The 25,976-nt window shown below is 35.5% G+C and overlaps 2 protein-coding genes across 2 annotated transcripts; both read left to right on the top strand.

Annotated features, from left to right (window-relative positions):
• Nucleotides 1-1,508: 1,508 nt before the first annotated feature.
• LOC109173013 lies at nt 1,509-9,623 on the top strand. Its single transcript, XM_019322264.1, has 8 exons — nt 1,509-1,722; nt 2,909-2,968; nt 3,578-3,697; nt 3,836-3,914; nt 4,486-4,572; nt 8,206-8,268; nt 8,923-9,018; nt 9,473-9,623. Exons 2-7 carry the CDS (start codon nt 2,913-2,915, stop codon nt 8,998-9,000), a joined length of 483 nt encoding a protein of 160 aa, XP_019177809.1. The 5' UTR covers nt 1,509-1,722; nt 2,909-2,912; the 3' UTR covers nt 9,001-9,018; nt 9,473-9,623.
• A 5,253-nt stretch (nt 9,624-14,876) lies between these two features.
• LOC109173205 (tetratricopeptide repeat protein 1) lies at nt 14,877-23,263 on the top strand. The gene is made up of 5 exons (XM_019322503.1): nt 14,877-15,384; nt 16,297-16,476; nt 22,066-22,192; nt 22,481-22,594; nt 22,897-23,263. Exons 1-5 carry the CDS (start codon nt 15,034-15,036, stop codon nt 23,010-23,012), a joined length of 888 nt encoding a protein of 295 aa, XP_019178048.1. The 5' UTR covers nt 14,877-15,033; the 3' UTR covers nt 23,013-23,263.
• The last annotated feature ends 2,713 nt before the right edge of the window (nt 23,264-25,976 follow it).

Raw genomic sequence — 25,976 nt, 5'->3', positions numbered from 1 at the left:
GCATTATTAGCCTTACCCTGGTGTATTTGTAGATTCCCATTGGTGCCAAGTTCAGGTGCGGCAACGCCTTCCTGTGTGGTCAATGCGACCGCACCAATTGTACGTTATATAAATATACATCATCCATGTTATGAAATGCACACCAAAAAACATACATGAATTAGGTTTGCATCACCAAAAACGCGCAATTAGATATGAATAAATACACCATACAGTGTTCGGGAATACACTATTGGTGTGTTTCACTGTGGTGTGTTTTATTACACTATTGGTGCATGTTGTCAACACTGTTGGTGTATTTTTGGAACCCGGCTGCTATAAATGGCCACTGTAATTACCATAACACCCCCACTTACCAAAACGCACTAAAATCCTTATAATTAGTCACTGCCGTTAGATTAAACTAATTCAATGATACAGATACGACCACATCGCCACACCTAATGACATGACCACATATGAGCTCTCTTTTATATATATTACAAATTCAAGCTGTTCTTTCAGTAGTTTTAAAGTAGCTAGCCTGGCTTCTTTTTTTTATTTTTTTTATTTTTTTTAGTTGTATAAAAAAAAAAAAAAAAGAGAAACAGGGAAGAATGAAGTTAGTGACATTTCCACCTCGTTAGTGACATCTCCACCCATGTCGAATGTTGTCTGTAACTGCTATAGCTCGGTTAACGTTCAACAAGCTAAGTTAGTTGTTATGTTTTTAAACAAGCATGTTGTCGGGGATTTAATGCTACAAGCCGGCTTGCGTTGGCTGAAGAATATGTCTAAAGAGATGTCAGCAAGGGAACAATTCAAGTACATTACTACCGTTAAACCATATAATCACCAGATTGGGCTTTACGAGGTTGCTCTTGATAGACCGTGCATTTCTTGGCCCAATGTAATATTTCATGAACTTAATTTGAATCAGAAGACACGCACATGCGGTGAATGGGCGGTAGACAGCTTGCCTTGTGCGCATATCTTAGAAACATGTCATTTTTAGAGAAATGTTCCAGACCCCTTTGTGCTTGTAGTGTTTACTTTAAACTATTATAGAATGTGTCATGCTAGTGATCTTTATCTAGTGACAACTCAAAAATATCATCGAAACAGTAGGGTAATTATTCTACCACCCTCAAATGTGTGCCGCAAAAGTCATAAAGGACAACAACAAAAGAGTAGGTTTCAAAATGAAATGGACTATATGAGACATCGTCATCGTTGAGGAAATTGTCAATTTTTTTTTTTTTTTTAAATCCCATAGTAGGGCTTTTGTATTTTTTTCTTTATGATATGTTAAATCATTTTTTTTTTAATTTTATAATTCAATCGTTATGAATTCAATTCACATTACTACCATTTTTTTTATTGAATTAAAAATATTATAAATTATTTCATTATTAGAACATTTACTTATTATTGAATTAACAATATTATAAATTATTATAATACAAATAATTTTGCAAATATTTTTGTATTCCAAAATATTTTCCTTTGCCCATAATTCAAATTCAATTCAATTTCAACTATTTTTCTATTAACAAACGGCCATTTTTGTCGACATGCCTGAAATATTCCATTTCTGTCAAAACCCCTGCGTTTCCGAGAGCCCATATTGTGCTTAGAACTAGAATAAGCTTTTTCTCTAATTTTCCTTTCTCGTTTTCGCCTCGCTTCCCGGTTTGGCTGCGTTATTGTGAAGCAAAATCTGCCGCGTTCTGTTACTCTCAGGTAAGTAATCCAGTTTCTTGTGCCCACACATTTTGGATATTGTATAATCTGCAGTTATTTTGTGCCCACCAACTGTTCGATTAAAGACTTGGATTCACAAACTAACGGGTAAAGAGAGATAGAGTAGGGGAGGAAGTGGCAATTATATAGAGCTGCACGTTCATTGAAGGAAAAACAAAGGAAAAAGGAAATTGGAGTGTTGGAGGGTTAAGGGAGTTCCGCAATCTGTACTGATTGTCTGACATTATTTGTTGGGATGCTTAAAGTTAATAATGGTGTTGAGATTATTTTCTTTTCAAGAAAAATAATGATCCTAGGTATGTATTAATGTATGGTAAGGTGGAAAGGCAAGAAACTTGGAAATGAACTGATATTTTTTTATTAAATATGTTCAAGTTAATTTGACGAAATATAGTCTGAATTTGTTATTCTATCAAGTAAATATTCATTCCATTTAGTATAGAATAAATAAATAAATAAATAAATAAATAAAAGAAAAAGGAAGGGCCTGAAATGGGCATACCAAATGCATGAATTGACTTAGAGGTCAAAATTTCAATTCCTTTCTGATATGATTCTTTCATACTTAAATGAAGCCTTTTGATTTATCTCTATTATTCTTTTGCTTGGAGATCTAAGGTGTTTTCATGTTGCAATTTTTACTATCTAAATATCAAAATTAAGAACTTTAATGTAGCTTAATAGTGGTGAAAATTTTTAAATTTAAAAGGATTCAGTTTGAGCATCTACGTGGGTGCAGAAACTGGCTGTATTATGTAAAAAATACAGTGTAACTATGGAAGTAATCTTTTAACCGAGTATAGAGTGTGTGTTCCTATGTCGCTGACCACCTCATTCATCTCTTGCAAAGTAAGGTGTTAGGATGTACATCAATTAGCACTGTGCTCACACTTACATAGTTAATTGTTTTTTACTTCTTTGCAAGTGAATTGTGTTTCATGAATAATCTCTAGAGTAAGTGTATCTTTCTATATCTTCAAGCAGAAAAGAATAGACTTAAAAGATTGTATTTCTGATTGTGCGTGGCATTAGTTGTTATATGTGGTCAACCATGCAATGCGAAACCAACTGCTGCAGCCTGTTTTTTGTCATTTTATGATTCAAGTAATTATGTGCTTTCTTTTCATATGTTTCTTCTCTATTTCTGTTTGCCTTTTACTTTCAGTGTAATGGAGGAGCAAACCCTTTTCAGTAAATTGATGATAAATCTTCGTGCTACTTGCAAGTGAGTATGCCTCTCAGATTCGAATTACATTACCTGCTGTTTTTTTTTTCTTCAATCTTGATGTGCATACATGTATACCCACACATACAACACACACACACACACACACACAATATATATATATATATATATATATATATATATATATATATATAGAGAGAGAGAGAGAGAGAGAGAGAGAGAGAGAGAGAGAGAGAGAGAGAGAATATATTCCTAGTGAAGCTTCATGTGAAGTTGCCCTAGAAACATTTTAGTCTAAAATATTAGCTTATGGGCATATAAACAAGAAGTATAGCATTCATTCTGTATTTGCAAAATGCAGATTTTTTTTCATTTTATCTTCTGACTCAGCATGTTCTATCTTGTGTGCATTGGATTTTCATTCTTTTCTAGTCTAGTATAAAAAACTTGGTTGTATTAACTTTCTATTGGTAGCAGTTTTAATGTGATAAGCATGGCCTAGGGAGTTAATTTGCTTATAATTTGTCAACTTCACTGGAATTAATATGAATTGGAAAGTTTATACTGACTGTGTATTCATATTTCATTATGACGTCGCAGTCCAATTAATTAGTCCTAAGTAACTTAAATGTATTTATTAAATTAAAGGTACTACACTGGCTACCCGAAGGATCTTGGACCATCAAAGGTTATTCACTTTACCTCAGAGCGGGAGTTTGTCCAGCTTCTTCATCGAGGACATCCTGTGGTTGTTGCATTCACTGTCAAGTAATTCCAAGTTGATTCTTCCCATCCCTTTCTTTTCTCTAATTTATCATTGTTATTGCTAAATCCAAATCTTATATTTTTTTTTTCGAAATTTTAAATAATGTGTGTGTTTATATATACATTTTTTTTTTTTCATAGGGGTAACTATACAAGACATCTTGACAAAGTATTGGAGGAAGCTGCAGCTGAGTTTTATCCGAATGTAAATTTTTTACGTGTAAGTGGGTTTTTACCTTTTATAAGTGTAAAACAGATGAACTCATGTTTTTCTATATATTGAATGAAGCTGTACAAGGTCCAATTTATACGCACTAGCTAGGAAATGCAACAACAAGATTCAAAAATTAAAACCCAAGGCCAGGAAAAACATCCTCTAATTTCCTCTTGATTTTCTCTAACAATAAGCAATGGGAGGCTAGAGACATTCATATCCATAGCACTGCAACTATTTGCTCTCTCTCTCCTTCTCTCCTCCCACATGGGTGTGACCTATCGCCCCCTTAATTCACTTGATCTTCCTGCAGACCTTTAAGTAGAAATGTTTTTGTTTTTTTTACAATGATGACGTCCAACAGGCAACAACTGTATATATGATTCTTGTTCATCTAAAAATTTTCTTTCCAACATTTAATTTCATATTTTTCATTTTTTATTCAGCCTGCCACTACTCCTCTAATCTCTGACTTCTCATGTCTAATATTTAAAACATTAGCATTAGTACTCAAGTTTTCTAGCATGCCTTAACTTTGTTGAATTTCTTAACATTTTGGTCTTTTGTTGGAATTTAGGTTGAGTGCCCAAAGTATCCTGGGTTTTGCATAACACGGCAAAGGAAGGAATATCCTTTTGTAGAGATATTTCATAGCCCAGAACAAGTACGTTTGACTTGACATTCTTTGTTGGATACTTCGTCACAATTTGATGAAAATTACTTTATTTTCCTTGCTATATATGTATATATAAGATGACATTAGTAGTGATTGCGGTTTGTGGATTCATCAAACATTTCTAGCTTGTTGACATATGTGGATTGGATGGTTGCGTAGTAGAAATCTAAGATACAGAAAAAACTTGTACTAATGAATTCCAAGTTGTATACCTGCTTTGGAAACCTTTAGAGTTACACAAGGATCATGCAATAATAAGCAACAGACATGATATGGTCAAATGAAAGTGACAATTGCAAATGAAAGAGTCACAAGCTTTGACGAAAGTGTAGTAATTGCATAGAATCTTCCTAACAAAGCAAATTGACCCTTAGGTTAAACATTCAATATGTATTGTTAACATAAGCTGATAATAGGTGTGAAAGAATAAAGATCTATTATATTTATGTATTGAATTGAACTATACAAAGGTTCTATATTTATACAGGCATTGAGCCAATCTCATTTGTATAGGAATAGGTCTTGGACTCTTGGGTTTCTATTATTCAACACTCTCTCTTAAGCTGGAGCGTATCAGTGTTGTTAAGGCGTCGCCTAGGCATCTGGTCGGTGGAGACTGGGCACCTAACAAGCTCACCTCGCCTGAAATGGGTGAGGTGAGCTCGGGCGTCTCCTATTAAGGAGACTTTCAAGGCGAGGTCAAGATATTTGCTAATTTACTAAAGTCACTTATACACTCAGAATTGCTCCAATCACCGCTAAAGGTAACAAAGTAATGAAAACCCAAAGTAGAAGTGGCTTAACATGAACCCCAAACATCATTATGAACTAAATAAAAAAGGGATATAGCTCAACTATTGACCCTACGTGGAAAGGACCTACTAGATTGCTTTCCATAGTGACATGACTTGCAATCTAAAGACAAAATAGAAAGACCTGGAGCCATTTGTTGAAGTTTAGAGAGACTAGGATGGCCTAGACGATGATGAAGATGCATGGGAGACTAAGCTAACACAAACTGAACTAGAACATTGCCATGAAGCTAATAGAGGCCCCGTGACTCATGCTTGGTGCCAATCCTCTTCCCTATGCTACAATCCTGCACACAACTGAGTTTGCACAAAAGGTAAGGTTATGGAAGTATGGAACAGTAAAGGGAATGAGTAATTTTGCTCACAGAGACAAGGTTAAAGGATTATTAGGAACATATAAAACATGATTCTACTGGTAAAGAAGACACAGGTAAAGCTTGACCAACACTAGTAGTTGGTGTCTGATGACTATGTGCTAGGCATGGCAACAACTTGGACTTTGATATATTAGACATGAGATACGAATTACTAGAAATATGATTTGAGGTACCTTAGTCAAGAATCCAAGTACCTGAGGTACTAGTATGAGAGACACAAGCTAGAGATGAAGTACTAGTATTTGCTATAGAAGTGGAAGGTTTGGAGGCCTTAAATTGAAGATACCCTTCGTATTCAGTTGGGGTCATCACTAACATGGTAGAACTAGAATCTCGAGTCCTGAAACCAGTAGGTAGTAGCCGCCACATTGACAGAGTGAGGAGGTTTGCCATGCAACTTGTAGCAATGATCCTTGGTATGTCCTAACTTGTGCTAATAATCACTCCGAGGTCTGTTGCCATAACGAGTACCACTACCAAATGGTGCTTTGTTTTTGGCATAAGAATCTCTTGTAGGTTTAATTAATGAAGCATAGTTGATTCAAAGCAATCTCGCAATAGCTTCCGTCAAAGGGTGGATACTAGGACTTGCCAAAATTTGATCCCAAACATGAACCAAATCTAGGTAGCTAAGATTCACACCATAAAAAACTTGTCACACTCCTTCACACAGTCATCTATAGTTTTTTTTTTTTTTTTTTTAATATATAAATATTTTATTTTATATGGCAATAGATTATTATATTTGTGTTGCAATGCTTCTACTTGGCCAGGGAACTCTGGTATATCCATATCTATTGGATACCAAAATTTAAGCATATTGGAGATAAGGGAGTAGAGGCATTGAATATCATTCATATAAAGGGACTTTGCCTTGTGCCACGTCATAACATGTCTCGTAAGCCTTATAGATGATGTGGAGTTTGGAATCAATTGATTGCCGTAACATATTGCACAACAGTGCATCTAATTTCACCAATTCCCCTTGTTATCTTTGATATCCTCGAGCTTATTTCTAAGTGGCTAGACATACCTTGACCTTTAAACCAAGGTTTAGTTTATGCTACACAACATGCATATTGCTCCTAATTAATTTATCTGTAGGGATGGTCGGAAAAGAGGTGAAAGTAATAGTAGACGATCCCATGAGAATGATCAGCAAAGAATACAAAATTGCTTACAGTGATAATGTCCGTCAGTGACGAAGAGAGGAAAATGTACTGCAAGACTCGTCTAGTCGAGACGAGTTCAATGGGACCAACGATGATGTTAACGGAGACCTAGAGACTAGGCCAAAAAAGTTCATGTCACCATTGGCTGTTGGTAGTGCATGAGAGCGCGTACAGCGGTGGCCAGCGTTGGGTGCTTGGCGTATAGTTGCTGTGATTTCAAGAGGGATGGTTTTGGTAGAGATAGAAGATCACCAGAGATGTTGGATTCCAAGAATGGCAATCGAGGCCATTGTTCACGCCTAAGTAGAGTGGCGGATCTGGATTATTTCCTATTGGAAAAATAAGTGAAGTCTAGGTATTTCGTAGGCTTTGATACCATGTGAAAGGATAAGGATTTATTTTATTTCAGTGAATTGAACTCTATGGAGGTCTTATATTTATATAAACATTGAGTCAATCCCATTCCTATTAGGAATGGGTCTAGGGTTTATATCTTTCAACAATAAGCAAAAGAACTTGACCTTGAAGATGGTTGCATACTTGCATCTGTGAATAATAGCATTGGCTAAGGTGCAGTAATTGATTAAGTTATTTTTTTTAGGTTTTAATAGAGTGGTAATAGTTAGCAATGCCTAGGTACCACTATTGCCATTTTTGTTACAAAAATATCAGACTTAAATTGAATAGATCATTTGTTTTTAGTCAATGCTACATTTTCATGATTCCTTTACCTAAAAAGAACAGACTTTGTTGCACAGAGGCATCTATGAGGTTTCACTCTTTTAAGATCTCTTCCTTTATGAATAATATGCACTTGAAAAATGAGGATTAAAATGTAATAGTGGCCCTTCTAGTTTTTATTTTCTTACTTGGTTATATAGTGTATACGTGTATATGCCAGGTGGAAGGTTTGGATGCTATATTTTCATGAGTTTTTTACTGCTGGCAATCTGTCATCATACTCATTACTTGCTACCTAATGTTAATTATTGCTACAAGTTGTTCTCCATTATCTGACAATCAGTGCTCTGTATAATAGTTCCATTTATCTCTGTTGTTGTGAAGAGGCATGGATGCATTTTACTGATGTGAACATCTATCCATTACATGTCTGTTAGGTTTAACACTTCTTACTTCGTTTTGTATCTTAGATTCTATGCCTTTCATTTGATTTATAAGATACCAAGCCATCTAGTTGATAATACTTTTTTTTTTTTTTTTGTGTGTGTGTGTGTGTGCGTGTGTGCGTGTGCGTGCCAGGCACTTAATCAGGGTAAGGCTGCAGATCCAAATATAACAAGATACTCTGTAAAAGTTTTACCGGTAAGTTTTAATGTTCGTTTAGGGTTTAGTATAACTAGATGCTTTGCAGTATTATGCTTTGTGTGCCAAACTACTTTGCTGCTAACAAAACATGAATGCCTGTTAGTGAACTGACTAAAATTCCCCCAACCCAAATTGCAGGATACTACTGAGATCAACTAAGTTTATTCCCTATGTAGTTGGTATTGCTACATGTATTCTAGCTTCATCAGTCCTATTATGCACCAAAAACGAAAAAGCCTAAACATAATATATGCAGAACCAAATATTCTTTATTATTTACCCAATAAGTGAGCTCTAGAGAGGATTCTTCTTGCACTTGTAGGATTTTTCAAACCTTCCCTGTAGCGTACTTGCATAGGAAGTTGGATGTTTTTCCAAATTATTTAGATATCTGTTCCATGATTGTAGTAGTTCTGCATTTGTCTGTTCTCATAACTTTATTATGTTTCATTAGTGTGCAGCATATTTCCTTCTTCCTAATGTGTTATTACTCATTTCGTTTTGTGGTCAGTATGTGACAATCAAATGCATGACTTTAGAAGAGTTTAGTGGGTTAAGGTTTTATGTGATTCTATATTTTGGGTTACTAATGCTATTGTTCTGATAACACTTATTTTCTTGTTGTCTAATTTCCCCTTTTCAATTTTCCAGTTCAACTATGATCTCAGTGCATATGGATTTAGAGAGTTTTTCAAGCGCCATGGAATTCAATCATCTGATCCTCAGTGAATTTTGTGGAATGCACTGGTATATATCCAATTATCCATCTTGATATGGCATAACTCCCTCTGTTTGTTTACTCTCTACATGGACTTTTTTTTTTTTTTTTGGAACCTTGGTGAAGAATACAGTATTATTTAGAAAAGAGGGCCAGTGTTGTAAAAATCGACCTAGGCGGTGGCCTAAGCCCTCCTAGGCCGAGGGGATTTCACCCCTAGGCACCTTTTAGTTGGCTGGCCAACTAGGTCGAGTCGGCGCCTAACACGGCCGCCTAGGCGGTGCTAGGCGCCCCCAGCCGCCCGACTAGCAATGACTCGGCCATATTATATACTAAATTATATATCGACTAGTTTATATATCGCTGATTTTAGACATAGACGAGCATTTCCTTCACTGTTTTGTAGCTTATCAGTTTTCCTTGCAAATCAAGGTTTTTTTTTTTTTTTTTTTTTTTTTTCGCTGAAAAGCATCTTGTTTTCAGAGTTTCTATTTTATGGGAGCCGTATAAATTCTTCCATTTCAACGGTGGCGGCAAGGATTTGCAGAAACTGGTAATTAGTGTTAAATATAGATTAAACGTTGTTGAAGTTGCATCAAGTGAGACAGCCATATTAAAGCTTCTCACTGTCAGTTTTTCATTATTTTGCTTAGTGATTCCCTGGTAGTTCAATAACTGAAGCATAAAAAGATATAATTTACTTTTTATGTACCAATAGTAACATTTTTCTGGTCAATGGCCAGCAGAATAGCATTTATTCATGTTTCAATAGTTTGGAAGTCGCGTGTGCTTCTTTTGTGAACTATGTGATAAGGTTTCTTTGGGTATAAATGTTGTATGAGGTGGGATGATGTGTTTGAATAATTGGAAACACTAGTCATATTCTTAGTAGGCTTAATTTCTCAATGTTACTATAAATATTAGGATTTTCAATATACAGACACACAAATAGATACTCTCGTAATTTATTGTAATGTTTTATTATAAATTATAATATATTCTCTCTATTTTCTCCACCTTTTTTTTTTTGTTTTGTTTTGTTTGTTTGTTTGTTTTGTTTTTGTTTTTGTTTTTGTTTTTTTGTTTTGTTTTTTTTTTTCTCACCTATTTTGTTTTCAGGTGGTGACTATTTGTCACTTGTTAAGTTTTTCAATCTCTTATAATTTTAATAAGGGTAACACTTGTGTGAAACCGTTTCACCTATTACGAGTGGTGACTATTTGTCACTTGCTAAGTTTTTCAATCTCTTAGTTTTAACAAGGGTCACACTTGTGTGAAACCGTTTCACCTCGTTATCCGTGAGACGGGCCGGATCAGATCAACATGCAAATGCCATACTTATATTTCCCATCAAAAGTATTAAAGTAAGGTGGTAAGTGTTTGTTACTTATTAGAGAAAATATAATACTTTGAGTTTTTACCCATTTTGGTCCCTTGACTATGACTCATTCTCAATTTTGCATTTCGACTTTCAATTGCACTCAATGTGGTCCCTTGACTTTTAAAAATTATCCCAAATTGGTCCTCCGTTAGATTTTGCGTCAACTGACTGTTAAATGTGGGGGTATTTTAGTCAATTCACACTAAATGACTATTCTAGGGCTTTGTGGGCGACTTTTCTGATCAACGGCTACTCTGAGCATCGGATTCCACTACTCCATTCCATCGGTGCAACATACTCCACAGTCACAGACTCCGTCTCTGCCGTGATTATTCTCTGGAGCAACCCCTCCACTTCATGCCAAACCCTAGCCGAGCTCTCGCAAAACCTCACATCTATCCGGATCGCCTCAATCTCAGTGATTCGGCGGCCATCTACGAGCCTCAACCTCCGGTTCTACTCGCAGAAATTGATCTCGACCCGCGCCGTCCTCGTCTACGACGACGATGTCGACCCCAATATCGCATTCAACGTCTAGAAATCCAATCCGGATCGCCTGGTTGGGTTCTTCGCCCGGGCTGACGGCGGTCATCGCGCTAAGGAGATAGCGAGAGACGGCAGTCGCGACTGGGTCTGAGATTCCTGATAGGGTTCGAAGCAGCGGCAGTCACGGCGGAGGAATCAATCCATACCAATCGCCGGCGAGGCAGCAGCGGGGATGACGGTGGTTGCTCGCCATTCTTTCTGAGCTTCTTTATAATTCCATCAATTTTGCCTGTTTGATGTCTTTTCTTTCTGAGCTTCTTTATAATTTCATCAATTTTACCTTTTTCTTTCTAAGCTTCTTTATAATTTCATCAATTTTGCCTTTTTTTCTTTCTGAGATTCTTTATAATTTCATCAATTTTGCCTTTTTTCTTTTTGAGCTTCTTTATAATTTCATCAATTTTGCCTTTTTCTTTCTAAGCTTCTTTATAATTTCATCAATTTTGCCTGTTATGATGTCTTTTTTATGATGGCAGTGACGGAGGTAGAGGTCACGGTAGTTGCGGCGGTGGATGTGGTTGGTGAGGCTGTGGTGCATGTCGGAGATCTTCAGTTTTTCCAGTGAGCTGACCGTCGGCGGCGGTTGGATTCCTTCGGTGGCGATGAAATTGGGAAAATTTCACAATAACATTAATATTGGGGTGAATTGACTGAAATACCCCCACATTTATCCGTCAGTTGACGCAAAACCTAACGTAGGACCAATTTGGAGTAATTTTTAAAAGTCAAGGGACCACATTGGGTGCAATTGAAAGTCGAAATGCAAAATTGAGAATGAGTCATATTCAAGGGACCAAAATGGGTAAAAACTCTAATACTTTTGATAAAAATGTAATATTTTTAAATCAAAATGTAAAAGTATTACATTTTCACATATAAGTAAATGAAAATCTTATTCTAGGGGTGGGCGGTTCGATTTTTTTCAGTTTTGATTTCGATTTTTCGGTTTTAAAAAAATTAAACCATTCAGTTTAACATTAGAGTTCGGTTCAGTATTCCGGTCCGTATAAGATTCTCAAATTTCAACATTTCTTAATTTTCCGAATATACTATTAAACAATACATATTCACATAATCTATATCCAAAATCTTAACATTATATAACAAAATAGCAATTCCAAGTTCAAACATACTACTAATTACCAAGCATCACATAATTCAAATCTCATGTTGAAACATTACAAACATGAAACATGAAGCATCACATAGTTTAAATCCAATGTTCAAAGATTGTAAACATGAAACATCACATAACCCATATCTAAATATTAGATACCAATATAACAATTCAAACGCAATCAACATAGCAATCTAAATTCAAAAGTCATATCTTGTTCAGTTGTTCATCCATCATCAGGATCAATATCATGACATTGTCATTTTGATTTGCTGATTTGCGGATCTCTGTACAACAAAACAAAAGAAAAAAAAAACAAGATAAAGTAATAAAACAATAATAAGAATTATTATTAAAATAATAATGAAATGTTAGTTTACTAAACGAATTATTACGAAAGAATTAGAATCGAATTACTAACCAAATTCCAGTGAAACATTCTAGTTAAACTAGAATGAAATTTCAGAACTTGAATTTCATGAAAATTGTCTAGATTTTGTTAATAACGTTGTTGTTGTTGTTGGACATTTTGTTGAAAAACTGGATGTCTCTTGCACGGAGATGGAATGGGGATGGAAGCAATAAGAGGAAGAAGATTGAGAAATGAGTAGCGATGGAAGCCAGGGATCAGAGAGAGAAACATAGATCGAAACAATAATACGATGTTTGGTTGGAATGTGGTTTGGAAGGCTGAAGTTTTAATTTGTTTATATAAAGAGGGTATTGAACTTTATTAGACAGTATTTGTTTTCTTGGTATTTTATACCAAAAGTTTGTGCTGATTTTGTGTGCTAATGGACACGCACGAACGCACGCACACACACGAAAATACTACATAGACTCTTCTACTCCCAAATTTTTCTCTGATCTCTCTCACAAATTTTTGATGTAGACATTTTTCATGGGACTCATATTATGAAAATATCAAATCTTTATTTGCCACATTATGGAATAAAAGTGAAGGAGTAGAATTTTGGAGTACATGTAATAAAACTAATATAGATATAGATATAAAAATTTCTATGGACCATTGATTTAATATACTAAAGTAAATTAATTGTGTGGACCATGGTACATGGAATAATGATTGTTGCGTATAGGAACACATTTAGGGTGTGTTTGGAAACCCGAAAAATGATATTTGAAAATCATTTTTCGAGTTTCTAGTGTTTGGATGTGTCTAGAAAATCGAATCAATGGAAATCATTTTTATTGACTTAGAAAAATAGGGTTGTTTTGGTGGAAAATGACTTTCGTCAAAATTTTGCGGAAGTCATTTTCCACAAACCTTCCAACAACCACAACCAAGCAAAACCTTCCGCCAAAATCACAATTTTCGCCAAAATAAGTCTGATTTTCGCCGAAAACCAATAAATACTGGTTTTCGCTCCAATCCACCGGAAACCAAAAGGTTTTTTGAAAATAAAGAAGTTCATTCATTTAATCATAAACTGAAGCGATTACAAATAGGATAGATGGAACGGTATACCATTCCTTACAGACAGACATAGAAACAACTTCCCTAGCAATGCTATAAAGAACTTGAATCGCAGACTGTTTCACAAATTTGTAGCTGAATTCGTTAAATGAATTCAACGCTTCTTTAATATCATTGAAGAATTGGTCAAACATAGTCAAAACTAACTTTGGTTGGAAAGTCTTGCACACCACCTGAGTATATATTTTTCATCCGTCGTTCATTGACAATATATCTATCGAGCTGAGATGCAGATGTTCTTTTACATTGTCATCTTTGTCACCCAGGATGAAGTTAACACACGCCATGACCAACTTATATGTTTCACACTTATGAAGAAAAGAACTCGCCAAAAGAAACGAGAGGAAAACAAACGAGAGAAAAACACAGAAAAAAGCAGAACAAAAGAAAAGAGAAGCAGCAGTACACCTCTTGAACTTTATTTTACGGATCCATGGGAATCAAACAACTTCTTTATCTAGATTTGACGGAATCCTTAAGCTTTAGATATTTGGAACTACTGCAACTTCCTTGAAGGGCTGGTGGCTAAATCGGCACTAATTTTATTATGAAACTAAAAAAAAAAAAAAACAAAAAAAAAAAATAGGAGACCGCCAGCCAAGAAACAAAGTTCCGTCAAAAGCTCAAAGTTTCGGCCAGAGGCCGGCGACCACCAGATGAAGAAACACTCAAAAAAAAGAAAGAAGCAAGGTTTCGTGAAGAGAGGTTTCATGAGAATTAGGGTTTCAGCAATCAACTTCAGGAACAAGGTTACCAAATAAAATAATTAAAATTATTAATTATACAATTCTACTCATTTTCTAAAAAATGAACCAAAACACATCAATACAATTTTTTATAATGCAGCTGAACACGAATAATGAAACTATTTTCTTAAAAATGATCCATCTTTTAAAAGTTTTTTTCCTGATTTCCAAACAACTCCTTATTTGATTATTTCGGGGGGAAATTGTACGTTTCGTCCCTAAGTTATAGAGTAATTGTAGAATTGGTCATTGAGTGTTGGTCATGCTCATTTTTCGTCCTTAAGTTATCATTGGTGTTGCACTTTTTGTCCTTTTCGTCCCTAAGTTATACTAAAATTGCAAATTTCGTCCTTAATGTTTTATTAGTAAAGAGATCTCTTTGTGCTTCATTAGATTGAGAAAGTATGTTTGAACAGATACTACAATGTAATAGAGTCAGTAACATTAAAAAAAAAAAAAGTAAAGAAATGAAATGTGCAACACCAATAATAACTTAGGGACGAAAAATAAATATCACCAATACTTGTGGATAAGTTATACAATTACTCTATAACTTAATGATAAAAATATCTTTCCTCTACAATTAGCACAGCCCAAAATAAGCGTTTAAACCCAGCCAATCAACGGCGTCGTTTTCCTTTCCTGTGATTTCAGAGCTTTCCAGAATCGCAAGCAAATCGAAGCAACACTACAACCTTTTTACGCCCCGGTCTACTCCAGGGGAAGACAATCAAACAGAGAAAAAGCAACGCAGCAATGGTGTTGATCGAAGCTGTGCCATCCTCTGACGAAACGTCAAAGCCAAAACCGCCTCCAGTCAAGGCGGCTGAAGCATCGACAGGCGCTGGTTCGTCCTCTGCGGCTGCGGCGCCGGCATCTGGATATGGTTCCGATGGTTACGAGACTGCTAGCGATACCGAACTTAACGAGACCGATGAGGCAGAAGGGAAGAAAGAGGAACAAAACCTTAGTCACAGTAGTGTAAAGGACGAGAAAGCAAAAGAAGATTATGGGAGCCCTGCCACATCAACACCTTCGTCTTCTTCGGGTGGAAATGAAGAGGCGCCGAAACAGAAAATGGAATCCGATATGGATCAACTTCACGAGGTTCTCTCTCTCTCTCAATACATATGACTCCGATGCTAAATTTGTATATGCTTATGTTGCATTCAGTGATTTTGAAAAGAGTAAGCTAAATAAGGGAATAAATATCTTCTACACTGCTGCTGGAGAATGATGTTTATGCATTGTGATTTCCGGTATTCATTGGAGCTTTGTAATCCAACGATGCTTTGGGGGTGCGCATTCGTGTTGCTAATATCTAGTTAACCGTCTTGAGCATTTTGAAGCTGCATATGCGTATTATTGTGCATATTATTATTTTCGCGTTTTTGGAATTCGGAATACCAGTGTGTGTGTGAATTTTGGGAACGTAGGAGCAGAATATATTTTCTTCCATATTTTGTGCAAGTAGTACTTAGTTATTTGTTACAATTTATTTTCTTATCTTTTTTTTTTTTTTTTTTTTTTTTTGGTTTACTAAATAAGTAGTTCAGTTGCTGACCTCTGTTGAGCTTGAATGTGATGGATGTAGTGAGTGATAGCTTTGAATATGATCAAATTCTTTGTGAGAAGAAAGTTCTGTTTGGGACCTTAGGATCATAGTAGTTGCTGACTTGTCCAGTGAAAATAAATTGTTTCTAATGCTTGAATGACTTATCCTGTTATCCCAATTTCTGGGAAACCATAGAAGGGAAAAGAAAATACAATAACTTTTATCTGTGAGGAGACTCCTTATTTAGTGCAAAAGAGAGTTTAGAAGCATTTGTGTTATTGTTTGTTAGCCTTTCTACTCGTTGTCACCTGATGCTAATTTTTAATTCATTGTTTCTTTAGTTGTGGCTTATGCCTTTTTCTAATCTCTCTTTGTGGTTGAAGTGTTATCTCTTTTGCTCTTTTATAGCAAATTCTATTTGTCAGTGCTGTTTGTTGACATCAGTTCTTGTGTTTGAGCATCAGAAAGCAATGGCTCTGGCCAATGATTTGAAGCTTGAAGGAAATACATTGTTTAGGGATGGGCTTCATGAAGAGGCGTTGTCCAAGTATGAGCTAGCTTTGCAAGCTGTAAAAGATGCCCCTTCATCTAGTGAAATTCAATCAATATGCCATGCAAACCGTGCAGCTTGTTTCTCTAAACTGGTACGTTCATTCAATAATTTTAGTGGGCATTCTATATTGAACTATTCTATCATGGAATTGGAAGGACATTCTTATGGGCACTTTGTATCCTAAATCAGTAAATTGTCTGAAAGCCATGCGAAGATCTAACAAATGTAAACTCGTGTTATTACTCTCTCTAAGGAATATATGCTTGTCATTGGCATCTTGTTTTTATTCTTATTAGTGACTGTCTTTGTCATCTGCTATTTTGTGATCAATGCTTCAAAGTTTTGACTTCTTACATGTTTGTAATAGTGAATTATGAATTTATGATTGTGGTGAGTGTATAAAATGCACTTGCTGTTTTGATACCTTAGCGATATCCCATAATTCCCTATATTATCTTTGACAATCTCATAACTAGAGTGATTTAAAAATGGTCTTTATAGACATATCCTCTAGACTAGATTGTTAGTCTTTGGAAATCTGTTGGATGAAGGAAACTGATTACTTATTAACTGAATATTGGTTGCTCTTGTTCTCTCAAACCTTAATTTACACATAACCAGGCTAGAGTTATGCTTCAATGTCCTGATTAATCTAGATTTTGAACTTACAAAGTACTGTGAGAACTTATGGTTTCCTTTCCCTTTTGCTTGTGCTTTGCTATGCCAACTTTCACCAGTTTACTCCTATTTCCTGACCATTGGTCAAGATGTTCCTCATACCAGAGTGCCTTCAAAACTTCTGTGCTTGTTCCTATAAGTTTTCTCTCTTGTGTCTGTTTTAGTTTGCTAACTTCAGTTTTACTGACTTATTGAGGGGTTCATCTATTAATATAAATCTTTTAACTTACTATTCTTTGTATTACAAGATAAGAGGTCAGGCTTAGGTTTTTCTGATAACATGGGGATAAATGATAGGCAATTTCTTCCGGTTAAATCATGTCTAGTGAATGAAGGATACTGTTAGAACAGCCACAGACAGGTACTGGTGGTGTTTTTCTGAGTTTTAAACAATGTGTACTAATGAATTTAAGAATATAAGCAAGTATGAAAGTAATACAGGCACAAGATTTCTGTGGAAAGCATTAAGGGACAGCGGAAAACTACAATAGGAATCCACTTTAATGAAAGCATTACAATAGAGATCCAGTGCAACTATTCCAACACTAAATATGGTGATGCCCCTCAGTGCCTGCCTTAGGGGTTTATATTAGCTAATGGGTCTATAAAAGTTGTATTGTTATCCAAGTAAAATAGTTACATAAATATAGGACTCAGTAGTTTCCCTGGAGTCCTTGCCAAGTCTTTGGTATGATGGGGCTAAGCACCTTAGCTACCTTCGTTGGGCAGCGGCTTGGGCTTCTTTGTCACAGCTTAGCCGGCCAAAATCCTTGTTGGGGCTGGACCAGGGTGTTCCTGGGAGATGAGGTAGTGTGGATGGCCACGCATGCGCCTAGGGAATGACTGCCCAACCTTGTCTTGTCATGATACAGGTAGGATGTGAAGTTGGCATTAATGATGGACTTTCATAAAGTCTAACCTGGGTGGGTATTGAGATATAAATGGAAATCTTGACCCACGTGGGTATTGTACATTTGTACCCATAAAAATCTTCACTGTACCCATATATTTAAGTAGAAATTTTCATTGAAGTCTGGAAACCTTCAGGATATGAGAGTTTATTATTTCTTCCTCAGTTGCTTTTACCTTTATTTTTCTTTTTTCTTTTCACAAATTACGTAACTGGTAAGTGAATCATGGGAATCGGTGTTCACCTTCTTTGTGGAGCCATTTGAAAGCATTTTCATGTCATGCATCCAATATCTTCATTCAGTTTCAGTACTTGGTTTAGAGTGAAAAGAGTCAACATAGTGCTTCATATGAAAATATATAAAGCTAGTGTGTTTCTGGATTCAGATTGCCTTAATTTTATTCTGTAATGGTGTTTTCTTCTTAGAGTTAATTCCTCTTTTGGTTTCTTGAGTATAGTTGCAATTCCAAATCTAGTCCACAACTTCAATTTTGACTGGTTACTTTTAAAATTGTTCAACATTTAGTCCAAGTTCAAAATGCTCTCATATGTAGAAAAGGATGAAATTTGGTGAAATGTCCACAATAAAAAAAAAAAAAAAAAAAGGGATTGGTCTGACACTTCAGTAATAAACAGTATGAACAGATAATTCTCTCTGGGTAGTAGGAGTTTGGGGTGGAGGAAGAAAGTTGTTATACAGAGAGTAAGGACTAGTTTTCTGTAGTATTATTTCTTTGTTTTTTCTAGCAAATATAGCGGACCTAGTGGTAATAGTTCAAGTCAAGGAAAGTGTTGACTTTAAATATTGCTTCCTGCAGAGCTCATTCTTGCAGATTCCTCTATTTCTGGTGAAGATTCTACAGAATCTAAAAGATACATTTCTCCAATTCTCCTTCAATTCTAGCTTTTGCACCTAGGTGACTAGGTGTTCAAATCCATTTTCTTTCAGAAGGGCTTGTGTGTTGTCCCTTGCCCTTTAGTCTGGTTCAGATTTCAAAGGCGAAGAATATGAAGGGGTAGTAAGGACTAGTTTAACCAGACATGACATTTGATACAAATCAGGCAGGAAAGGAAAGTTATCAAATCATTCTAGTGATAGAATTCAAGAAAGCATAGAATAAGGGATTGACTGATTTTATGGAGAGTATAATTAGGGATTGAATAATTATGTAATCAATAATTGATGCTCCTATCTTATTTTACATATGGTAATAGATTATAAATAGGGACTATCTCTTAGAAGAGGGGGCATCCAGTAGAATTGGAACAATTAGCTCTAAGTAGCTGTGGACAAGAATTTATTCTTGTTGGAGGGATATTCTTTGAATTCCCTTGTTTTTCTTTCCTTTGGTTTTACTTTCGATATCATAATCTCCTAGATTTCTTGATCCTGTCTCTTTACTCTTATCAATTGGTAGGAGCATCAATTATTGATTACATAATTATTCAATCCCTAATTATACTCTCCATAAAATCAGTCAATCCCTTATTCTATGCTTTCTTGAATTCTATCACTAGAATGATTTGATAACTTTCCTTTCCTGCCTGATTTGTATCATTACCGACCGCTAATGAAACAGCCTTGTCCTCAAGGCTGGAGTGCAAAGCATGGTGTTGTTTAACATGCCCGAGTTGTGACCCATGAAAAACATGGTGTGCTCTAAATGTGGGTGGTAGCACACGTTTGTTAGCGAGTGCACTTAATTTTTGCAAAATTCTAAAAGGCCCATAATACCATGGAGCTAGCATTGCGTTAATACGACGTTGGACTGTAGAGTGGCAGTGAGGCTGGAGCTTAAGCAGCACATTGTTACCCTTAGCAAACACTAAGTCACACCTTTTGGCTTGGGTCGTCTTGTCCCTACAATGTTGAGCGTGATCTAGATTGAACCAGTGTTGCTGCTTCAGTGAATGGATGACATAGACATGTGCTTGGTAGTCATTAGCAAATTCATCCATAGTGCTGACTTGATGAAGAACAATTGGTTGTTCAACCAGAGGGGTGGAGAGATCACTATTGAATTTGTCCATGAGATCCACTTTAAAGTTCAGTGTTGGGGTTTGTTGTTGTGACACATGGAATGTTGATCCTTCCTTACTAACAAAGGCTGTTGTGCCCTTCAATTCTTCACGAGTCTGTTGTATAGCAAAGGAATGCTCTTCTTGAGCAAGGTAGTCACTCAGATCAGTCCCATTGAAGTTAGGAACTTGAATCCTCATGGTAGTGAGTTGGGGGCCAGTTGTGGTGGCTGGGTAGAGAGATGGTTTGGTGGTGAGGGATTTTTCTATCGGGGATTCAATCTTGGAGCCAGGCTTGGTGACAAGACTGGATACGTCATGCCCATTACTTTGCAGCCACAAGGTAACCGCCTTGGTTAGTTTAGCGACAGATTCCTCCAACTTGGTGAGTCCTTGACACAATTCAGCGTGTCCTGTTCCCTGACTCTTCTCTAATGCGTCAACTCTTGAGTCCAATTGTGTCATGTTATCCGGCAGGTCGGACCAATTGATAAGAGTAAAGAGACAGGATCAAGAAATCTAGGAGATTATGATATCGAAAGTAAAACCAAAGGAAAGGAAAACAAGGGAATTCAAAGAATATCCCTCCAACAAGAATAAATTCTTGTCCACAGCTACTTAGAGCTAATTGTTCCAATTCTACTGGATGCCCCCTCTTCTAAGAGATAGTCCCTATTTATAATCTATTACCATATGTAAAATAAGGTAGGAGCATCAATTATTGATTACATAATTATTCAATCCCTAATTATACTCTCCATAAAATCAGTCAATCCCTTATTCTATGCTTTCTTGAATTCTATCACTAGAATGATTTGATAACTTTCCTTTCCCGCCTGATTTGTATCAACATTCCTCAGAGTATACAGAGGAAGCAGAACAATTCTAAACTTGGAATAGAAAGATATTACAAATCTACATAAAGTAGTGAGTGAACTAAAATGGGAAACAAGATACATGTGCACCATATTATTGAGTGGTAATGTATAGTCCAACGCATGTTAAGCATAGCAACATTTGTATAAAAATTTGTATTTGCTTGTTTGACATGTGTGAACACACATTGGCAACAGAAGCTGCTTAAGGAGCTTAGTGATACCAATGTGGATGTTGAGATATTCCAATTCTCCATTTCCAACTTGTATTTTATATGGAGTTGACAAGGTCTACAAAATTTCCAATCTCTTTCACAATCTACTCTGCAGTCAGTTGAGTCTGAATTATGCAGAATTTCATAGGAATAAATGTAGTTGAGGTGATCTTTGAATCTTCATTTTCTACCTATTATTGAATATTTCCAATTGTTCCTCTGAAATGGCTTATTGGAACAGAAAAGAGATATGGGAAGAGTAGTTATGAAAAAAGGTTGACTTTTTAGGTTTTCTTGTGAGAGTTTTTAGGATATTTTTCTGCTTAATGTATCATTAGTGTTCTGCAGTTGGTATAAAGCCAAAATCCTTTAAAATTTTATTGTTTTGAAGTGTTTGAAAGCTAGAAAATGCTCATTACTGAAGAGATCATTTCTTTAACTTTGTTATACATCTTTTATATTTTAGTTGCCATGTTCTGGGCCTAACCTTTTGAAATTAGCCTTGTTTTCATTCCTATTAAACAAAGATAGAAAAGTAATCCTAGGGATAGGAATCATAGGTAAATAAGTAAACAATTTAACCAAGAACAGCTGTTAGAACACTACTTTCTAGGGTCTCGGGACAACAAAATGTATTGCAACCAATTCCTCAAAAACATTGACTCTTTGCATGCCTTTGATTTGAGCAACTTAGGCAATACCAGTGAGCAAATGAAAATCCTACCAAAATACCTCAAAAACATCTTTGCATATGTTTGACTTGACCAACTTGGTCACTACCAGTGAGCTTATGAAAATCCAGTGTTCCAAACCCAACATGAGTGATGATGTGAGAAACAATCATTATTGACTTTTACATAAAATCTTCTATACAAGTGAAGTTTTCCCCAAGTAACTTCAAGCTGCCATTTCATGTGTTTGTTAACTATTTCTCAATTTAGTGCTTGATTTATGTTCTAGAAATAATGTTTTCTAATTCACAGGGAAAATATACAGAGACAATCAGTGAATGCACCAAGGCGTTAGAACTAAATCCTACATATGTGAAAGCATTGCTTAGAAGGGCAGAGACTAATGAAAAGCTTGAACATTATGATGAGGCTATCAAAGGTGAATACATTTCATTCTGCTACTCTGTATTATTTTATCTCCAAGGACATTTCCATTTATTGTTGTTCCTTTGATTGATGTTATATTGAATTCATATTTTTACTCTGATATTGGTAACATTAGCTGATATTCACATTTTTCCCTTCCTCCTAACACACACCAGAATAGGCCAAGAGTGCCCCTGACAAGCATCCGCATGCTTGAAATTGGTGTTGCAAATCCTTTAGTTTCATAATTGACTATTTTATTTATAAGATAAAGTGCTTCTTATGTTGTATCCTCTTATAGATATGACAAAAATCTTGGAGTTGGAACCTTCACATGATCAAGCTAGAAGAGCAATTGTTCGTTTGAAACCACTGGCAGATGAAAAGCGTGAAAAGATGAAGGAAGAAATGATTGGTGAGCTTTAAATATCTCCTCATTTGTATTACTACTACCTCGGCACTATTTTTCAAAAAAATACGAGTACTAATTAAATGATGCTGCTACCATACCATCCTGTCTATGACAGTTGGTAATGAATTGGGTTCCTCTCTAGTTTTATGTTGTTTGCGTAACATCCTGTATCTGTGTAATGGAGGTCTCTGTTAAAAAAACAAGTAAAAACTTAGCAAGTGGGCTGTTACCAATTATTATTGTATTGTATGTTTATTTTGTGTCTGGAAAATGAAGTTGATGTAATCATTTTAATGTTTGTGCAGGGAAGATGAAAGAAATGGGAAACTCCATTTTGGGGAAATTTGGGATGAGTGTCGACAACTTCAAAGCTGTCAAAGATCCAAATACAGGATCATATTCCATTTCATTTCAGAGGTAGTGGTGTGACAATTCTGGGATGCCTGTGGGATTATTTTTTGTTTTGTTTTTGGTTTTTAGTATATAAAACCATTTGCCCTTGTATACGTCACTATTGACTATTTGGGTCTCACCTGGGAAATGACATGGTCTTTTGGAACAGGGAAAATCTTTAAAAAAATGGGAATGTTATTAGACACTTATTTTGTGGATTATTCTTGTGAAATGACTTAAATTTCGAATTTTTATAATTATTTTCGTTTCATTTCTTAATTGAATACTCTTATTCACTATTGTATTCAATCATTTTATTAAAGCGGTCTTTTCATTTTTGGCCCCTACACTGTAGTATAGTGACAATTCTATATCGTGCTACTAATATTTCTCAAGACATTTAATACTAGTTACATAATTAAATTTGAAAGATCAAAAGTGACATTGTTTGAATGTGAGTTAAATGTTGTGGATTCTATATTGAATTGCCAATATGCTTGAAATATCAAAAGTTGAATATACTCTTTGATTAAATTTATTAGCATATTATTGTTTCTTCTGAAATGCATGGATAAAAGATTTAGATGAAGACAAATGATAGAAGTTAGGACTGAATTAAAAATGTATCAGTAAAGAAGTAATTATGTTGCATTAATCGTTATTGTGTGAACCATGGTCCACACAACTTGTGTGGACCATATTTAGGGATGTCAATTATACCCGATGGAGAATTTGATTCTCCGCCCTTACGGGGACGGGAATGGAGAGTACTCTTCTCGCCTCGTCTCGTCCCCAAAATGTATGTATGCCCACACAACACACATATGTATATATATAATTTTAGAAGCGAGTTTTTTGCACTTTTGGTCCCACGACTATAGTGGCATTATCAGGATTGATCTGTGACTTTCAAACCTTGCAATTTCAGTCTACGATTATTATTTTTGTTACAAAAATGGTCTTCCGGCCAATTTTTCGTTAAAATCTCACCGAAAAAAAAATTCCCCATTTCAAGCAAGGATAAAATAGACATTTACATTGACCTTGCAATCTCGGACCACTGTTGACCTCTTATTCTGACCAAAGTGCGAAAAAATCAAACAAAAAAAATCAATTGCCAGAGACGAACCCTAATCTGCTCCCATCTCATCAACGATGTAGCCATTATGTTTTCCTTAAAAATAAAGAAGATGAAGATCGGCAATGGACGTGTTGAAGATGGCAATCGATGTTTTCCTCTTGTTCACAGATGAGATGATGAGATGAGAGCATATTATGGTTCGTCTCTGGCAATTTTTTTTTTTTTTTGTTTGATTTTTTCACACTTTGGTCAGAATAAGATGTCAATAGAGGTCCGAAATTGCAAGGTCAATGTAAATGTCTATTTTATCCCTGCTTGAAATGGAGAATTTTTTTCTCCGGTGAGATTTTGACGAAAAATTGGCGGGAAGCACCATTTTTGCAACAAAAACAATAGTCGTGGACTGAAATTGCAACGTTAGAAAGTCGTGGATCAATCCTGATAGTGCCACTATAGTTGTGGGATCAAAAGTGCAAAAAAAAACTCTTTTAGAAGCATTCTTATCATTGTATGTCATGCTTATAAAATGCATATATTAAGTTGGAGATTAATATATATGCGTTATTTATTTAAATGTTTTCTTAATGTTTAATTTTTAATTTTTTGTATAACTTATAAATGGGTGGCGATTTTCCGTCCCCGGATAATCCACGTGGGGATGGAGAATTGGGGATGTGGGATTTTTCCCTTCCCTGACGGGGACGGGGAGTGGGAAGAAAGTCGGGGGCAGCGATGGGGTATGTCCCCGCCCTCACCCCACGCCGTTGACATCTCTAACCATATTTTGTATACTATAAAATAATGTATATTTACTAGACAAATAATGTACTTTTAGTATATTAAAAATGTACTTTGTTTTCAGGAAAAATACATTATTTGAATACTAAATTAGTACACAAATAATGTACTTTTAGTACATTAAAAATGTAATTTCTTTTATGGTTCATACAACACTATGTGGACCATGGTCCACACAATAATTTGTCATGTTGCATTGTCACACAATTAAAGATTTTATTTATAAAAGAGTTAATACCACAAATGGTCCTCTAACTATTGGGGCAATACTCCTTTTAGTCCTCAACTTTCAATTCAACCAAAACGCATATCTTGACTTTCATTTTTTACCACAAATAGTCCTCCGTTATAATTTCTGTCAAGTGAGTGTTAAATCTAAGGGTAATATTGTCAAATCTAAAAGTATTAAATGTTACTTAGCATAATGAAACCAACGAGAATTATTTTCTTTGGACATAATTCCCACATTGCTGTCCCCGAGATTCGGACATTGATCTCTTTTCCCAAATACTGCACACTAAATCATTGAGCTAAGTCCGTGCGGGCTAGTATACCATTTCTATAGTAGTGATTGGGTGCCACACTGACAAAAACGAACAAGAACATCACCATAGTGAAATCTTTGCCTTGGAAAGCTTATAGATGAAGTTGAAGATGAACTTTTTTTGGCGTTCTAGTAGATTATCCTATATTTTAATCACTGATTAAGTAGAACAAAAACCTAATTTGACGAAAAACGTGCTAAACGACAGAAAGGAAGTTGCAAATTCATTAAATTAGAATGCAAAACTTGAATTACTATTTTATCCTTATTTTAACACTTACTTCGTGCCAAAGTTAACGATTTACTTAGTATGTAATTAAAAGTCAAGGAACCAATTTAAGAAGAGTTAATTCCAGCAATGGTCCTCTGACTATATTGATTTTCCAAAATTAGTCCTTGACTTTTAATTTGGACACTTTAGGTCCCTTGACTTTCAATTTCTTTCCAATTGAGGTCCTTTCGTCAGAATACTTTTAATTGAATTTTAAATGAAGGGGTAAACTCATCATTTCACATGCCTATGTATTATTCTTAGTATTTCTGCATTGTATACGCGATATATATGAAGA

This window comes from Ipomoea nil, unplaced genomic scaffold, assembly GCF_001879475.1.
Source record: "Ipomoea nil cultivar Tokyo-kokei standard unplaced genomic scaffold, Asagao_1.1 scaffold0465, whole genome shotgun sequence".
NCBI classification, from domain to species: domain Eukaryota; kingdom Viridiplantae; phylum Streptophyta; class Magnoliopsida; order Solanales; family Convolvulaceae; genus Ipomoea; species Ipomoea nil.
The sequence above is the reverse complement of the archived record's forward strand: the minus strand, read 5'-3'. Positions and strand labels throughout refer to the sequence as shown.

Bases quoted from the DNA above. Each gene is read 5' to 3' on its own strand.
- LOC109173013 (XM_019322264.1), top strand. From the start codon at position 2,913: ATGGAGGAGCAAACCCTTTTCAGTAAATTGATGATAAATCTTCGTGCT. The intron at 3,915-4,485 runs GTAAGTGGGTTT...GTTGGAATTTAG, and splicing joins CGAATGTAAATTTTTTACGT to GTTGAGTGCCCAAAGTATCC. The intron at 4,573-8,205 runs GTACGTTTGACT...TGTGCGTGCCAG, and splicing joins TATTTCATAGCCCAGAACAA to GCACTTAATCAGGGTAAGGC.
- LOC109173205 (XM_019322503.1), top strand. From the start codon at position 15,034: ATGGTGTTGATCGAAGCTGTGCCATCCTCTGACGAAACGTCAAAGCCA. The intron at 16,477-22,065 runs GTACGTTCATTC...TCTAATTCACAG, and splicing joins CAGCTTGTTTCTCTAAACTG to GGAAAATATACAGAGACAAT. The intron at 22,595-22,896 runs GTGAGCTTTAAA...ATGTTTGTGCAG, and splicing joins GATGAAGGAAGAAATGATTG to GGAAGATGAAAGAAATGGGA.